Source organism: Thamnophis elegans, chromosome 7 (assembly GCF_009769535.1).
Source record: "Thamnophis elegans isolate rThaEle1 chromosome 7, rThaEle1.pri, whole genome shotgun sequence".
Lineage (NCBI taxonomy): Eukaryota > Metazoa > Chordata > Lepidosauria > Squamata > Colubridae > Thamnophis > Thamnophis elegans.
This window is the reverse complement of record NC_045547.1, coordinates 63,242,775-63,260,803: the sequence shown is the minus strand read 5'-3', so window position 1 is coordinate 63,260,803 and position 18,029 is coordinate 63,242,775. Positions and strand designations below refer to the sequence as shown.

The following is an 18,029-nucleotide window of genomic DNA, read 5'->3' as shown; positions in this document are numbered from 1 at the left end:
ATGTAGACTGAAAACTTTCACATAGAGTTAATGGGGCAAAACCAAGGAGGAAAAAAAGATTAGTTGAAGCCAATAGCCGAATATGGTAACTCAGACTTTAGTCTCCACCTTCATGAGGCCTGTCTCCTACCAGCAAGATTTTGGATAAAATAGTTTCCCTCACTTACCAGTCAAAAGAAGTCCTGAAGAAGATTTTCTTTGAGAATGCCTGTCAGATGTTCATGTTGCTGGATGAATAATCCTACTTTTCTTTTGGGTTTATCAGCATCTGATATGACAAAGTCTTGTCACAACAAACCTTGCTGGTAATTTGTGTCTATTCATTTCTATTGGTATTTCTGGCTGACCAAAAGACAAGAAAAAGGCAAGAAATGCAAGGGAGGGTTGCTGCCGGCGTTACTGCTGGTTCGCAACCCAGGCACAACGTTCGTGTGCCAGACATCTGCAGCATGCATATGTGCTGTTCAATGTAAATTGTTCTGTGGGTATGAACAGAATAATTTACAGTGAACAGCGCACCCGCAGTCACTACAACCCAAAACGGTGGCGCCCAAGCGGCAGCAAGGAAACTGGTTTGGTGGCATGCCAGGCCTGGGTTGCTGCCGGTTTCTACGAACCAGGCCTCAATTCCACTACAGGTTCAGCCACTGGGAACCCACACCGGAAGCAATGGCATGTCTGTGAACTGAAAAAGTGCCTGGTCATATAGGCCTGTCTATTATATTTGAATACCATCACGTTCTAGAAGAGTTGGGAATCTTTGCTAGATGTCAGAATGATTCTAATAGAAGAAAAATATATGTAGCTCAGGGTTGAACTATGGAATCCTTGCTGCATTTTGAACTTGGCTGGTCAAGCCTGTATTATCTGGCAAGCTGGTCTTCAGTCTACATTTTTGTTGTCTTGATGGGCCACCCCATGTGAGCTCCCCCCAAAGTCTGAAGTGGAATGTACAATTGAGAACGATGTTGTCACCTGTGTTTATTATTAAAGGAAAATCACAGTAGAAATCTACTTTTCTGTAGTGTAAAATATTTTTATACTGTTGAAGTCAGTTAGATAGGCACAATATTTGGATGTGCTAAATCTCCCTGGGACTTTCAGCAGTTCAAATCAATCTAGACAGATTGTGAGTGTAAAATGGATACAAGAAATTGAACCGAATGTGACCAAATCAGTTCAGGAAACTTCAAATGGTTTGCCCACATGGACTCATGTGCTTTAATGGTCCTGATAGATGTGTACAAGATGAGTATAATTTGGTGTTTATTTGTAGGTTTTTAACTCCAAATCAGATTGTTCTTCTAAATCAGTTCAGTCTTCTGAAAGGAACTGAATTAAAACCTGCCTGTTGGGGTTAGCGAGAAAGTGGCTAATTTTAAACGCAAGATTTGTTCTGGGGATTTAAAAAATTCTTTACAAAGCTTCTTTAGAACTGCAAGTACTCAATCTAATAACTGTTAATTATTTATAATGACATATCATTCCCATTAGAACAGCAATTGCACTGCCATGTATTTAGTATCATGTCAGCATACCCACCCAATTACACAGCAGCCTTAGAAATATATTCAGTCAAAAATATAAATCTGCACATGAACAGCATTTAATTTCCTTCTCTAAAATAGGAATGCATGAAAAATACAATTCATCATAATGTTTAGATAAACATACCACATTTATAACTGCTGAATATATTGAACAACCAAACCTGTGTTGAATTTGCACAGATTGGCAGTTCAGTTGCCAGTACTAAGATAAGAGTTGCTACTTGTTTTCTCTTTTATTTCAAATATGGAAGCTGCATTTCAAGCCAAAAATAAAGTCATCAATCTGGGATTGCTGTCAATTGGTTGGAAGAGGGAAGATCATAAACCTGTTATGGGACTAGCCTAATTGTGAAGAGGTCAGCCAACAGCAAGATTTGTCACATCCAGGACCCCGACTCCGACAGTGACATTGAAGAAGTTGTTCCAGCTGAACCACTGGAATATCAGCCTCAGGAAACACAAGTCAGGAATAAACTAGGCCAGGGGTATCAAAATCATGGCCTGGGGGCTGGATGCATCATGCGCTGGCCATCCCCACCCCCAGTTTAGTAATGGGAAAAAACTCACCATACTTCATATGGCGATGATATGACGACGTGAGTTTGACATCCCCTGATCTAGGCTGACCAAATATTGGTGCCATTGAAATAGCTGTAACAGTGAAATTAAGACATTGAATCTCCAAGCCCTAAGACTTGGAGATTAGAGTGGAGAGCAGAGCAAAGCTATTCAGAGAGGCTCCTTGTAAACAAGGAAGTAACACTCTTAATTAAAGACAATTGGCTGCAACCTGATTTAAGAGGCAGCCCTGACCCATCAATGGATTTGCCTGCCCATAGACTAAGGCAAGACTTAGCAATTGAAACATTTTTGATAGATTAAATGTGACAGAGAAGTTCTATTTGTAGAATGTCATGACAAATTGTATAATAGGGAAACTCAAAGAATCAAGGGCAGATTAAAGTTATCTCTTCCTGAACAGGAAAAATTATTGAGGAGTGGAAATTTATAAGTCTTTTGTTTGTATTTATTAGATGCATATCTGTTGGCATCAAATATTTAAAGTGAAATCGATCACCTTTATAAAAAAAAGTGTGGAATGTATTTTACACATTTTTTTCATAAATCAATAGAAGAAATTTAAATAAATTGATATATTTAGATAAAAATAGGGAGAATGACTATAGCCATTTCTCTTTTTTTCAGCTAACATAGAAATAAGTAGAAAATTGGTGTTGCAAAACAATACATTCATCCCTAATACCATAAACATTCCATAAACATTCTTAGAAAATAAAAAGATAGGTGGTTGCAGTTTAGCTTGTTTCAGTATGTATGAAACTGTCCAGAAAAAAAATGTTGGAGGATGATACTACATTGTAAAAGGGTTGTTTTGTGTGTGTGCCTTCAAGTCAGTGTTGACTATCTTTTAGTTCCTACATGTTTTCTTGACAAGAGTTTTTGGAGTTGGTTAACTCTTCTTCCTACGATTGAGAGAGGGGGACTAGCTCAATGTTCAAAGCCTTTATTGTCATTGTACATCATGTATACAATGACATTGGTTTAGCTTCTACCAGTGCAGTCCATACAAGAATACAAAACAACATGAAGAATATAAAGAATAATCCTTATACAAGTAGTTAAGGGGGGGGGGGAACTAATCATATGTACATCATGTTCTGTGCAACATATACATTAGTCTGATGTATGATCTTATATCATGGCATATGGATACTACACTGTCATCAGTGAAATTAGTCATATTTTTTTTTCCTTTATATATTTTATTATGTTTTCATTCTATACAATCACATATTCACTGTGCTTAATCAGGGCATATAACATTGAATAATAAACACGGCCCTCACTTATATAAAAAATGCCCTCTACAATACAAACCCAGTATACCACCTTGGCCTGCCATACACCCTCTTTCAACCCCCTCCAACTTTCATTCTTCCTTCTCACACACCCCTCTACGCCTACTTCCCCTCCCCTTCTTTCTAACCTTAACCCTATCACTCCCTCTCCATTCCCTCCCTCCCTTCTCCTCCTCCTCTCTCTCACCCTCTCCACCCTCCTTCTTCTTTCACTCAACTCTTTCCTTCGGTATTTATTACCTTCCAGTATATTCGGTTTGTTCTATTTTCGCACTAACATTGAAAAGCCACAGTATACAAATACAATCATGGAATTTATTTCCCCCCTCCCCCCTCCCCCTAAATCCCCACCTCCCTTCCCTCCCCCCGACTTCCCAAAGACCATACGTGGTATAACTTTTGAACAATCACAGTCTAAAATATCTCTACATTGAACTCAGCTTCTTACTGTTACCCAAATTTTAAACAATTTAAATTATTACTGATACTAAGCATAAGCTATCTGGAGTTTCTTAGTCCCATATTTACTTTTTATGTAATCAATCCATTTTTTCCAGTCTCGCTTATATCTCTCGTTTGAATGTTCTTTGAGATATGCTGAGATTTTGGCCATTTCGGCTAAGTTCATAACTTTCAAAGTCCATTCTTGAATTGTAGGTAGATCTTTCTTCTTCCAATACTGCGCCACCAGGAGTCTTGCTGCCGTTATTAAATACAAAACCAAATTAGTCTCTGCTGCTGTAAAATCAATACATATACCCAGTAAAAACAACTGGGGGGTAAATTTTATCCTTCTTTTAAAGATGTTTTGCAGGATCCACCATATTTTTATCCAAAATGCCTTGACATTACGACATGTCCACCATATATGAAAATATGTAGCATCACAAGAACCACATCTCCAACATTTAGGTTGAACATTTGGATACATAGAGGCAAGCTTTTTAGGATCTAGGTGCCATCTATAAAACATCTTATAAAAATTTTCTCTCAAGTTTTGTGCTTGTGTAAATTTCACATTTCTTACCCAGATTCTTTCCCATGTTTCAAGCATTATTGGTTCCTCGATATTCTGAGCCCATTTTATCATACAATCCTTAATCAGTTCCGTTTCAGAATCCATCTGTACTAATACATTATATATCCTCTTTATATGCATTGAGCTTTGATCTCTTATTTGTTTAAACAAATTATCCTCAACTTTTACAAAGCCAATTTTTTGATCTGTTTTCCACCTAGCCTGTAGTTGACCATACTGAAACCACGTTTGAACTACCTTCTCTTCTTTAAGTACCTCTAAAGATTTTAGTTCCATCACCCCTCTTTCTGAGATAAGAAGTTGTCTATAGGTGGTTCTATCGTGTTTTTGTTCTACATTCATATTTTCAATTGCATGTCTAGGAATTGCCCACATGGGCACTTTATCATTTAATTTATGTTGATATTTTTTCCAAACCCGCAATAAAGCATTTCTTAAGATGTGATTTTTAAATTTCTTATCCGTTTTTTTGTTAAATAACAGGTAAGCATGCCAACCATATAACAAGTCATATCCCTCGATATTCAAAATTCTGTCATTAGTTAGATGAATCCAATCACTAATTACAGATAGTGCCACTGCGTCATAGTATAATTTTAAGTTAGGTAATTTCAATCCTCCTCTTTCACGTGCATCTTGCATTATTTTCATCTTTACCCTCGGCTTCTTTCCTGCCCACACAAATTTGTTGATACCCTTCTGCCATTCTAAAAGATTCGCATCTCTTTTAAGTATTGGTAACATTTGAAAAAGAAATAAAAATTTTGGTAAAATGTTCATTTTTACTGCCGCTATTCTACCCAGCAAGGACAAATGCAGTTTTTCCCACCTTTTCAACTCCAACTGTGTACTATGCCAAAGTGATTCATAATTATACTTGTATAATTTCCCATTTGAGATTAAAATATTAACTCCAAGATATTTAACTTTTTTAACTACCTCACATCTTAGCATCGCCCCCAGTTCTTCCTTCTGTTTGATAGTCATATTTATAGCTATTATTTTGGTTTTTCCTAGATTTATTTTAAATCCCGAGACTTGACCATATTGATTGATCGTATTCAATAATACCCTACTAGTTTCCTGCGGTTGTTCCAATATTATAACCAGATCATCCGCAAATGCACGAACTCTATATTCTTGCTGTCTAATTTTGATCCCTTTTAGACCGCCCAGGCCCCGTATCTTATTCAACAGTATTTCCAAAGTTATAATAAACAATAATGGGGACAGAGGACAGCCCTGTCTTGTACCTTTTTCAATTTGAAAGGAGTCTGTCAGACTTCCATTGACAATGATCTGGGCTGTTTGCTGCTGATATATTGCACCAATTGACCGTAAAAAGCCATCTCCTATCTGCATTTTTTGCAATGTCTTCAGCAGGAATTGCCAATTAACTCGATCAAAGGCTTTCTCCGCATCCAAAAATATGAATGCGGCCGGGATTTGATTGTTCTTTCCCAGGTATTCTAAAGCGTTGATAATTAATCTAACGTTGTCCTTCATCTGTCTGCCCTGTATAAAACCAGTTTGATCGGTATGTATCAGTTGCTGAATTACCCCCATTAGCCTATTTGCTAATATTTTAGTAAAAATTTTATAATCTACATTGAGTAATGAAATAGGTCTGTAATTTTTTGGTTGGGTAAGGTCTTGATCTTCTTTGGGTATCAAAGATATGAACGCAGTCTTCCACGAAGGAGGCACTTTCCCTCCCGATTGAATTTTATTGAATAGTTCTCTGAGGGGTTCTACCATTTCTAACTGTAGATATTTATAATAAACAGCTGTTAAACCATCTGTGCCTGGTGCTTTCCCTAACTTTAATTGTTTAATTGCCTGCAAAATTTCCCCAGAGGTTATAGGTTGATTCAGCTTATGCCTATGTTCTTCTCTGACTAGGGGGATTTTCTCTTTGTCTAGGTATTTGTCTATATCTCCGTCCTTAATTTTATCCCCTTTATACAACTCTGTAAAAAATTCCCGAAATACCTTTTGAATCTCTTCCTGTTGAAACACTTCCTTCCCTCTGTAACACAATTTGGATACATTTCGAGCTTTCCTTTTTTTTCTAATCTGATAAGCCAACCACCTACCAGGTTTATTTGCATTGCAGAAAGTATTATGTTTAGCATATAATAAACTAGTAGCTACCTGGTCAGAGATCAGCATATCAAACTGAGATTTTAATATAGCAATTGTTTCCCTAATCTTTGTATCTCCTGGATTCAATGTTAATTCTGACTCTTTCCCTTTAATTTCCTCTTCCAATTCTTTTCGTTTTTGCCCTTGTTTGTGTCTATGTATTTTATTTATATTCATTAATACTCCTCTCATATATGCTTTGCTTGCATCCCATACATATTCCAAAGATGTACCCTTGTTCATATTGAAAACAAAATATTCCGATAGCAATTTTTTACAATCATTAACATACTTTTCATATCTAAATAAGTTTTCATTCAACCTCCAGGACCTTCTTGCCTGGGCTACCCTTCCCAATTCCATCCAGACTGGATTATGGTCTGAAAGAACTCTCGCCATAATCTTTGTCTTCTTCACCCTACAAAGTAAATCATTTGTAATTAGTATAAAATCAATCCTTGAAAGAGATTGATGTCTATTGGAAAAAAAGGTAAAATCATATTCTTCTGCATGCCTCTCGCGCCAAGCGTCTCGCAATTCAAAGTCGTCCAGCATGTCAAAAAAGGGTTTGGGTAACTTAGCTCGAAATTTGGTGTTCGGGCGAGCTGTCTTCTTATCTCTTTTGGTGTCGATCACGCCATTCCAGTCACCCAATAATATACAAGACTCAAAGTCCCACTGTACTAATTTAGCATGGAGATTTCTATAAAATCCATCTTGTTGTTGATTAGGAGCATAAATTCCCAAAAGTAACGTCTTTTTCCCTTCTAAGATTAAATCTAATGCAATATATCTTCCAAAGGGATCTACTTCAATTAGCTCAGCTTTAATGTCTTTTCTTAAATATACTACTATGCCATTTTTCTTTTACATGGCTGAGGTCGCAAAATGTTGGCCCAGTTTGGGGTTAAACAAATATTTTTGATCAGTTGATTTGATATGAGTTTCTTGCAAGCAAATTATGTCATTCTTAAACTGTTTAAGATAATGAAATATTTTCTTTCTTTTCTGTGGAGAGTTCAGTCCGTTAACATTCCATGTCAAAATCTTAGTTGTCATTTTTGGTTGCCTGAAGCTTTTTTAGAGCCTCCCGCAAGGCCTGTCTCACCTTTGGTTTAGCTCCTCCCACAGCTTCTGAGCTTGTTGCAGTAGCTCCTTGGTCAGTGGCCAATGATTGTTGAGATTGTTGCGTAGTAGCTTGTTTATCCGTTTGTCTGGTGGTCTTACGGTTGGATCTTTTTTCCTTGACTCCTTGCCCTTCCGGAAGAGGGAGATGATACATTTTATCTAATGGTTGTGTGGTTTGCTGTTTATCTTGTTCGTCTCGTGGTTTTTCACCATATCCCGAAGGTTCAGGGTATCCCATCTTCAGAATCTTATGATAGAAATCACGAGCTTTCCATACAGAGCTGAGACGATATCTTTGTTTGTCCATTGTAACTATAATACCGAATGGGGCATCCCATCTGTACTGTATCTGACGCCTTCTGAGCTCTTCCACCAGAAAAGCATAATCTCTTCTGGCTCTTAGCATCTGAGGCGGTATTTCTTTCAAAACAATCAGGTCCTGTCCACCAATTTGAAGCTTAGTATTGTAGGACTCTTGTAGTATCATATTTCTAAATTCTCTTGTAACAAAGTATATTACCACGTCTCGGGGAAGTTGCCTTTGTTTTGCCGCCCATGAGTTAACACGAAAAATCCTGTCAATCTGCCAATCAAAATTGGATCCCGGTTTTCCCACCAGACGGTCAAAAGCTTCAGAAAACATTTGCTTTAAGTTCTCCTGCTTTTCTTCACGCAGCCCCCTCACTCTTAATGCCAGCTCCATCTGCTTATACTGTATCATAATAATTTGTTTTTCAGCATTATCAATTTTTTGTTCCACCACTTCAGTTTTGGATATCAGGTTAGTTTTAGCTTCATTGAGAGTTTCTAAATTATCTTCCATTCCAGAAATATATTCTGTTATCACATTTACAATTCCCATCATATTATCATTCATTTTAGTGACCCTGGTATCGAATTTGTCATATAGAACTTCCATCTCATTCCTTATTTCATCTTTGAAATCTTTAATCATTTCTAGATTCTGTTTTCTGAATTCTTTAAACATTTCTAAGTTCTGTTCTCTGGATTCTTTGAACATTTCCAGAAAAAATTCTTTTGTTAGTACATCTCCACTAGGGGGCATAGATGGTGGGGGCTGCAACTTTGTACCAGGTATGGGAGACGTTTTCGGAGGTAATTTAACAGAGGTTGATTTGGATGCCATTATATTTTGGTTTTAATTGTTTATTCTAAATTACTAATCCACTGTGCTATGTGGAGAAAAAGAAATTCCTCCCCCCTCCTTTTTTTCCTTCTTTTTTTTTTTTTTTTCAAGGGGTCTTACGGAGGATTTCAAAAGAGAAAGTCCGTTTGGAATGTTTGGAATGTCTCTGAATCAACAAAGAGTCTTGAAAGCTTTAAGGGAGTAGCTCTAATTAAATTATAAGAGATTATTTCTTTAATTCTGTAGCAGGAAGCCGGAGATAACAAATGCAGAAGCTGTAAACGCCATTTTGAAGACAATTAAACAAAAGAGGTTTTTATAACATTGAAGCTGGTATTTCAGATAGAGAAAGGTTTTAAAGTTCACAAGTTGGTCTTTGCTCGTATTAATTTTTAATAGTCTCTTTTCTAAAGATTGTCCTGAGGGGGAGGGGGTCCTGTCTAGTGCTGTGAATAACCGCTGCGAAGTTCAGGTCGGAGTTGAATGACTCAGCTTTGGGTTGATCCTCCCCCTCCGTCCACAGCTCACAAAAAAACAAACTGTGAACTTCAAAGAAGATTCTTACCAGCTGAGATTCCTCACTGCTTTTTTCTTGTCTGAAAAAAGAGTTATCTTCTTGATATTGAGTAGATAACGATCCTGAATTCTGGGGGCAGCTCTGTTAAGCTGCCGACCGGCGACAGGCCACTCCCCGGAAGAAATTAGTCATATTAATCTGTTTGTGGTGTAAAATTGTGTTTAGGAGTCATAAGGAATGACTAGAACTCATAGTACCTGGTTTTTAGCTTGGTGTTTTAACCATTACACCAAACTGGGTCACTTGTAGGAGTTGAGAATTGTGAAACCAAGCAACTTCCTCACCTTGTCTTCTGATAAATTCCTTTAGGCATAGATAACCTTTTGTGGTGGCCAGGAAATGCTGTCAAAATAAAAAAGTGACTCTAAAATCTTGACCAGTATGTCTCTCATCCTTTTCATACAACCCAACACATTGAACCATGAATCTATAAACAAGATTGTACTCCTAAGCTCCAAAAATCCTCCCATGCAGAGGTCAGAAGAAGGCATTGTTCGTTGAAACCAGAATTCTGCCACAATTTTGTAAATTTTATTCCATTTCTATTCAGATAAAAAGGAATGTTATGTGTGACAATGCTATTTTAATATATATATATATATATATATATATATATATATATATATATATATATATATATATATATATATATTATATATAATGTGTGTGTGTGTGTATGTATGTTATATTTTGTGCTGATAAATAAATAAAGGGAGTCTAGTATAGATCTATTTCAAGCTATTTAGCTCTCATCAGCTAGCCATACCCTTACTGAGAATCGAGCCTGTGCTGTATTGCCTCTTAGGCAGATGTGTTAACCACTGAGCTACAGAGCTTGTCTCCTTATCAGCGAGGCCAGGGTGAAAGGTATATATTTAAAGTCACAACCCCTGGTAAGCCCAAATATGGGAGGAAGGTCACTGCTTCCACTCTCTGTCATTCGGCTCGTCACAAGAGGCCATCGAGACAGAAACCCAATATTTTGTTACTGTTGCCTTTTTGTTACATTTGTTATATATATATATATATATATATATATATATATATATATATATATATATATATATATATATATATATATATATATATTTGTGTTTTTTTATTTTTTTTATTTTTATTTGTGCTGATAAATAAATAAAGGGAGACTAGTATAGATCTATTTCAAGCTATTTAGCTCTCATCAGCTAGCCATACCCTTACTGGGATTTCAACACTCCAACAGAATACTTTCAAGATAGCAACTTTTAAAAACACTGAATAGTTTTTACATATTTCCAATATATTGGAAATCAGTCTAAGGGTAAGGATCATATTTAAGCATCAGGACTGCTTCCCTCTTAGTTCTGTGCTTTCCCCTCTCTCCCTACCTATTGAATTTTGGTGGAATAAGGGATTTTATCAATATTTAACAATAAATGGCAATTGGGCAAGATCTTCAGGAGAATATAAAAAAAAATCTGAAAGGCTGGAATAAGCCATTTTTTATTTAAACTATTTTATTGTATATAATGCCAGTCCCATTTTTGCAGCATATTGATTGTATTTATACAACTTTGCCAGCCTTTGGGGTAACCAGATGTTACTTAAACTTCCATCATTTTGCACAAGAAATCTACTTAATTATGCCTTGAAGATGCTCAACAAAAACTACTGTATTAGAACACTGCATTTCATTTAATGTGTTGCTCTATCAACTGTTTGAATTCCAACTTTATATCAAATATTTAAAAAATGCACACTATTAAATCCACAGTTGTATTACAGTATGTTAATAACTGAAAAATCAAAGAATGACTTCTTTGAAAGAATTTGCAGTTAGTAGCCATTGTCCTTTTTTCCAGAATTTCATCTCAGGGTATGGGGTTTTCATTCTTCAAATGCCATCATTATTAAAGAAATACATTAATTTCCAAACCAGCAAATATGATGAATATCAAAGGTGAATACCTGTTCTAAATTGACTAGTTTTCCAAAAATGTAGCTCTATAAATTGTACACTTTCATTTGAGTAATTGTGCTTAAATCCAGCCAACCACCTTCTGGTTACAATGCATAAAATGTTACTGAAATTTTGGAAACAGAAAAATCAAATTTAGCATTATTTTGTTATTATAATTCAGATGTATGTGTGTGCAAGACACACCAATAGGTGCATTTACACATAATAAACCTAACAATTTAAAGCCTGGCAGCCTGCCAGAATGACTTAGTGAATGCTAAATTTTCCATAGGACAGTTTCTGTGTATTTCAATGCACTCTACAGTATTTGAGGATCTGCCAATCCATCTGAATTTATCTTGAATGGCAGCACATCTGCCAAATGTCTTAGTTGATTTACTCTGTGGACAGCTTTTAATTAGCATTCAGTACATGCATCTGCAGACTAGATTAACTGACAGTGTCCATTGGGTACAAAAGTATTCTTGGCTTTAAATCTGCAATGATAATACAATTAATTCATGTTATTGGACACATGTGTGCTAATAATGTTAATGTGCACACAACAGAACTATTGTTCCCAATTAAAAAATCATTACTAATTGCTTGGTGTTAAATTGGTGTTAAATTGAGAAATAATATCAGAGACTATTTTTTTTCCTAGCATGCATATAAAACACAACGAACATTCAATTTAATTAACCATTTGGAGGAGGGTATGCCCATTACTATGTGTATTACATTAAGTACATTCTTTGCATCAACTACATAATTTGCATCATGATGTATTCACACAATTAACATTATGCAAATGATGCAAACTGGGGGAAATAATGCAAATTCCTTAATTATGGATGATATCTGAGTAGAAAATTGTCAACTTGGAGAATCTTCTAAATTGATTTCTGGTAAAGAAATAGCAGTGGAGCAACTAAAAGATTAGATATACCAGTAGATATTGAAAAAACATTAGGGGTGCTACCAGATAATCTGGAAGATTGGGAAGCATTTTTTTATTTCTGCTTGTTTTTTTAGATAGCAAAGATATCATAACGAGATATGAATACACACATAGATACTAATATCTAAAGAATATCCTCTTCCAACCTAAAAAAAAGATTAGTAAAATCCAGGATAATACAATAATTATGTCCAGTAACAAAATTAGCTGTGAATTTCACCAACTAGTGCTTTTTTAGTTCATTTGCTTAAGTGTTGGGATTTATTTAAAAACAGTTAATTAGAAAAGTAAATTAAATTTAAAAAAATAGAAGAAAATGGAACAATATAAATTTTAAATGAGGATCCAGACTGTGGGGGCGATATGCTGACTCTGTAAACTGCTTAGAGAGGGCTGAAAGCCCTATGAAGCGGTATATAAGTCTAACTGCTATTGCTATTGCTATTAAATTTATTTTATTGAAAGTTGGGCTGTGGAAGTATATTTATTTAAAAGCAAATACTGGTAAATTAATTATCTTGGTTGAACTGACATTTCAAACTGAGTCAAGAAAATTTGAACCAGATACCACCAAATGAACTTGGATGATATAAAGATTTCTATGGGTGTGCAGAAATATTTTTGCCCCTAAAGGGATATGGAAATCCATATTCAATTAACCCTATTATTCAATTTGAACATCCACAGGTATATATTTCCAAATAGGATTATTAATAATGTGCTGCTAGATGAATTCCTATTTGTCAACTTATGTTCTTGGTTACAATCTAATTTATAAAACATTACTAGTGTCATAAAGACCTGATTTTGAGAGCATCAATACTGAAAATATTTGATAACGTAAGTTTGGTTAATGTGAAAATATGAGTTATGCCATAAGAATAGCAGAGAAAATGAACATCAGAAATTTTTATCCATAAAGACATAAAACTGTTCTCAACAATTCAATCATGGGCATACAAAATTGGAAAGAAAACCTGTCAAGTTATTCCTAGCTATCAGAAAGCATTTTATCATGTCTTGCCTGAAAAACATTACAAAACTGGGCTGTAGTTAAAATGGCTTAATGTTTATTTGTCAATAATCCATGATGTAAAGCTTTGGTTTAGTAATAGTTGTATGAGATGGTATTTAGGATGAGAAACTTGGTGATGGATGGAATTTATGGCTATGGAATAATTCCTATTCAAGAATGCTGCTTTCTCAATCTTACAACACCCACCCACAAGTAAGTAGATGCAACATTTCAAATCAAGGCAGGACTAATGATTATTTCCTTCTGCAGGTACAGAAAGAAACATCTGCTGTCAGCAAAAGAGTTGCCATTTCTCAGAGTAGGTGAAGGCAATACATTGTGAGGAGAAATTCACTTCTCGGCTATAAACAAGATTTATTCCAAATTGTTTTCTCACAGAAACCTATTCTTACTTCCAATTTGTAATGCTGATAGTTTCTGAAAATGTCTGCTACAATATCTCTATTAGAAATGTTGTTTGAAAATGATAGCCTTGATTCCAGTGTGGAGATATTCATTTTCTGGTAGTTCCAGAATTCAGAGAATAACTCCTGCCATTTTTCAAACTAAATATTGAACACACTGCACCAAAGCATTGCTTTAATCTAATGGTACATTGGATGTAACATCTAATTGTGGCAGATTGCCCTGAAAAATTCAGTTTAGTGAATAGATTACACCAAACCAACCATATTGTCAGACATGTTAATCAACTTGAATATGAAAATGTAGTTATTTTACATTTATTGTTCCTAAGTATATTAATATTCTTTCATGCACTTATTAGGAAGGAACAATTTACCTCAAAGAGGAATAAAACACCGTATTGGTATTTGTGAATAAATGCCACTGCTTCCTTCTATTTCTGCACTTTGAGGAAATACTGTGACTTTATTACTATATATCAAAAGAAAGCATGAAGTATAATGTATAGTAATGTTTATTACTTATAAAAGTGAAAATTATATATTTACTTATTCTTACAATTTATCATTGTACATAAGAAACCTGTTTCTTCCAAAAGTTTAAGATGGCCTTCTTATCTGATATTTGTCCTCTTTATTTTTGCATATTCACAATAGCATATAGAAACATTGAAAGAAATAGCTCAGCCAAGGTATTTTATAAAAATTTGAACCTGGGACTTTCTGGTTTTAGCAGATCATATTAATCATATTAACTCCTACTTGACTCTTTCTTATATAGGCAGTTCCTTGACTTACGACCATTGGATTAACAATCATTTGAAGTTATAACACTCCTGAAAAAAGTACCATATTGTTTGCTCCATAAGATGCACTGGATCATAAGATGCACCTAGATTTCAAGTTGGAAACAAAGAAAAAATATATGAATATGGAGCGCCGTCTCACTGTGAATATGGAGCACCGAATATGGAGCAGCAGTGTAGTGAGGGCAGGAGGCGGAGCCTGAGAGGACCACAGATAGGTGTCCCTCATGTGCCAGCTCTGACTATTGACTCCTGTATTCTGGTGGGGTTCAGCGCTGTAAAAGGACCCCGCTACCGCAGCCCAGCCAGATATTCGCTCCATAAGATGCACAAACATTTGTACCCACTTTTTTGGGGGAAAAGTATGTCCTATGGAATGAAAAACGTGGTAATTTACAACTGGTCCTTTGTACTAAAAGCAAACATTGCAGCATCCCCTGGTTATGTGATCAAAATCTGTATTGGCATGTATTTGCGATGGTTTCAGCATCCTGAGGTCACCATTTCCAATCCTCCCAGGGGGCTTACAACAAGCAAAGTAAATGGGAAAAACCTGGGTTCCCTTAATGACTATGTACTGTATTTTTTGGAGTATAAGACGCACAGGAGCATAAGACGCACCAAGGTTTTGAACAGGCAAATTAAAAAAAAGTTTTTACACTCTGCAAACCTCCCCAAAACGGCCCATTTTTTCGCGAAAACAGGCCTGTTTTTTTTTTCAGAAAAGGGCATGAATACCCTTTAGGAGGCTTGTAGAGTGCTCCTGGGGGCTGGGGGGGGAGTAAAATTGAGCAAAAATGGGCCATTTTTTGCTCATTTCTGCCCTTCCCAGCCCCCAGGAGCCTCTAGCTTCCTAGAGGCTATGCACAGCCATTTTGGTGAAGGAGGTGGGGTTTCAGGAGGCAAATTTGCTGTATTCAATGTATAAGATGCACCCAGATTTTCAGCCTCTTTTCTGAAGGAAAAAGGTGCGTCTTATACTCCGAAAAATATAGTAATTTATTCAATGACCGTGACAAAAATGTAAAATCAAGCACAACTCATAATGCTTCTATTGCTTTGTGACAAAAGTTGTGGTTCCAATTATGATCCTATATTGAGGACCAACTAACTGCCTGTCTGTCCCAGATTAAAAGTCCTGTGTTTCTATTAAAATACAATAGATAATTTATATTAAGATACAAAAGATTTTAAAGCTATCTGGTATATTTAGAAAAGAATATTTTTTATGATTTTTTTTCACAAGCTTAACTTATCCTATTCTTTTTTTAATTTTTCCTAGATGTACATCCAGACAACAACTCTTACAGTGTCCTTAAGTTTAAGTGCTTCTGTCTCTTTGGGCATGCTCTACATTCCCAAGGTTTATATTATCATTTTTCATCCAGAACAAAATGTGCAAAAAAGGAAGAGGAGTTTCAAGGCTGTTGTCACTGCAGCCACAATGCAAAGCAAGCTGATCCAAAAGGGAAACGACAGGCCAAATGGCGAGGTCAAAACGGAACTTTGTGAAAGTCTTGAAACCAACAGTAAGTCATCAGTAGACTTAACCATGGTCAAGAGTGGCAGCACTTCCTAATAGATGTACGTTCACAGGAATGTTTCATAAATTAATATTTTTCTATCTTGGCTTGCCATGCATGAACCAGACATGTGTCAAAATTCATGTGGCCATTTTGTTTAAGAAAGTTTGAACAAAACAAATGTGTCTATGAGCTGATCTATTTAATAAGTGCACATTATTTCTTACATAATTTAGCTTTGAGTAGTGTGGTAGGCTTAAGATTTCAGTATTGCATTAATTAATTAAATAAGTAGTCCCTGTTTAGCAACCACTTCATTTAGCAACCAATACAATGAACTGGTGACTCAGTGGCTAAGATGCTGAGCTTGTTGATAAGAAAGGTCGGCAGTTCAGTGGTTCAAATCCCTAGCATCGTGTAATGGAGTGAGCTCCCATTACTTGTCCCAGCTTCTGCCAACCTACCAGTTCGAAAGCATGTAAAAATGCAAGTAGAAAAATAGGAACCACCTTTGGTGGGAAGGTAACAGCATTCCATGTGCCTTCAGTGTTTAGTCATGCCAGCCACATGACCATGGAGACAGCGCTGGCTCTTCAGCTTTGAAACAGAGATGAGCCCTGCCCCCTAGAATCGGGAAAAACTAGGACATATGTGCGAGGGAAACCTTTATCTTTACAATGAACAGTAAAAACAACCAATCCTCATATGTAAGGATTTGCAGGCCTGTAAAGCAAAGGAAAGCTGAAGTAAGATCATTAGTACAGTTATGGTTTCACTTAGCAACCACTTTGTTTAGTGAATGAATTGCCTGTTGCTAAATGAGAACTCTATGTACTATCCATATGAATAACTATAGCACCTATATAAATATATTGCCATATTGTTAAAGGTTATATTATTAATATATCTAATAATGGAAATTTGAAATTAATACTATATCCAGATAAGTATCCATTCACTTTTTAAAGTTTCTGATAACCTTCAGTCTATTATCTTCCAAATAGTTCTTCTTCTATCTTATCAGATTTAAGGGATGCCATGGATAAAACTAGGTGTAGAGAGAGATTTCATGTTGGTTTGATTTTCCTAGTGACAAAGAGAAACCTTTATAAAGTAAAAGGGTTTATCAATTGGGTAAAGGCAATTCTACTTATAATATATCACCATAGTGTGCATAGAATCATTTGATATGCAAATCAAAAGCCTTGTATGCAATTTACATGGGAATGATAACATTCAATTTACAAATCAGAAGATTTTTGTACTGATAACTGACTAGAAATTGGATATAGGAAATCCAGTTTGATAGCTTTAAAAGAATAACTTGTTTATATTATCCATCTTCATCTACATATTTATTATACCAGCAAACATGCAAATACAAAAAAGGAATGTAGGGCGTTGCCTTCAAATTTTGACACATCTCTAAATAATGTTTTCCTGTAGTCTAATAATGGCATCAAATGGCAGCATGTTGTCATGGCATGTTATACTGAAAAACTGAATTTCCTTATTAATACAGAAATCTCAATTTTGTGTTTCCCTTGCTCATACTAGAAGTTTTTGCAACATGTTTATTGAAACCATTCCAGGATGTAGAGACAATTTTCATTTAGTCTGTTAAAAGATTTAGAAGTCTTTTCTTGAATCACAAATTATAGATTACCGTATTTTTAGAGTATAAAACACACACACACCCTAAAAGAAGGCAAAAATTTGGGTGCTTCTTATACACCAAATGTAGCCCCGCCCACCCACTGCCCCCCACCCTTTGGCCTCTTCCTCCCAGCAATCTACCTCCTTACAGCAAACGGACAAAATGGGGCTTGTGGAGGTGGCAATAGGCTATGGCAATCCCTACAGACTGAAACAGCTGATCATCTGGAGGCTCGTG

At 35.8% G+C, this 18,029-nt stretch overlaps 1 protein-coding gene across 1 annotated transcript in view; it reads left to right on the top strand.

Moving 5' to 3' along the window:
- Positions 1-16,191, top strand: part of GRM8 (glutamate metabotropic receptor 8) — a 497,152-nt gene extending 480,961 nt beyond the window's left edge. The window contains exon 9 of the mRNA XM_032221399.1: positions 15,895-16,191. Within this exon, the coding sequence (XP_032077290.1) occupies positions 15,895-16,191 (297 nt within the window). The remainder of the gene's footprint in view (positions 1-15,894) is intronic.
- The last annotated feature ends 1,838 nt before the right edge of the window (positions 16,192-18,029 follow it).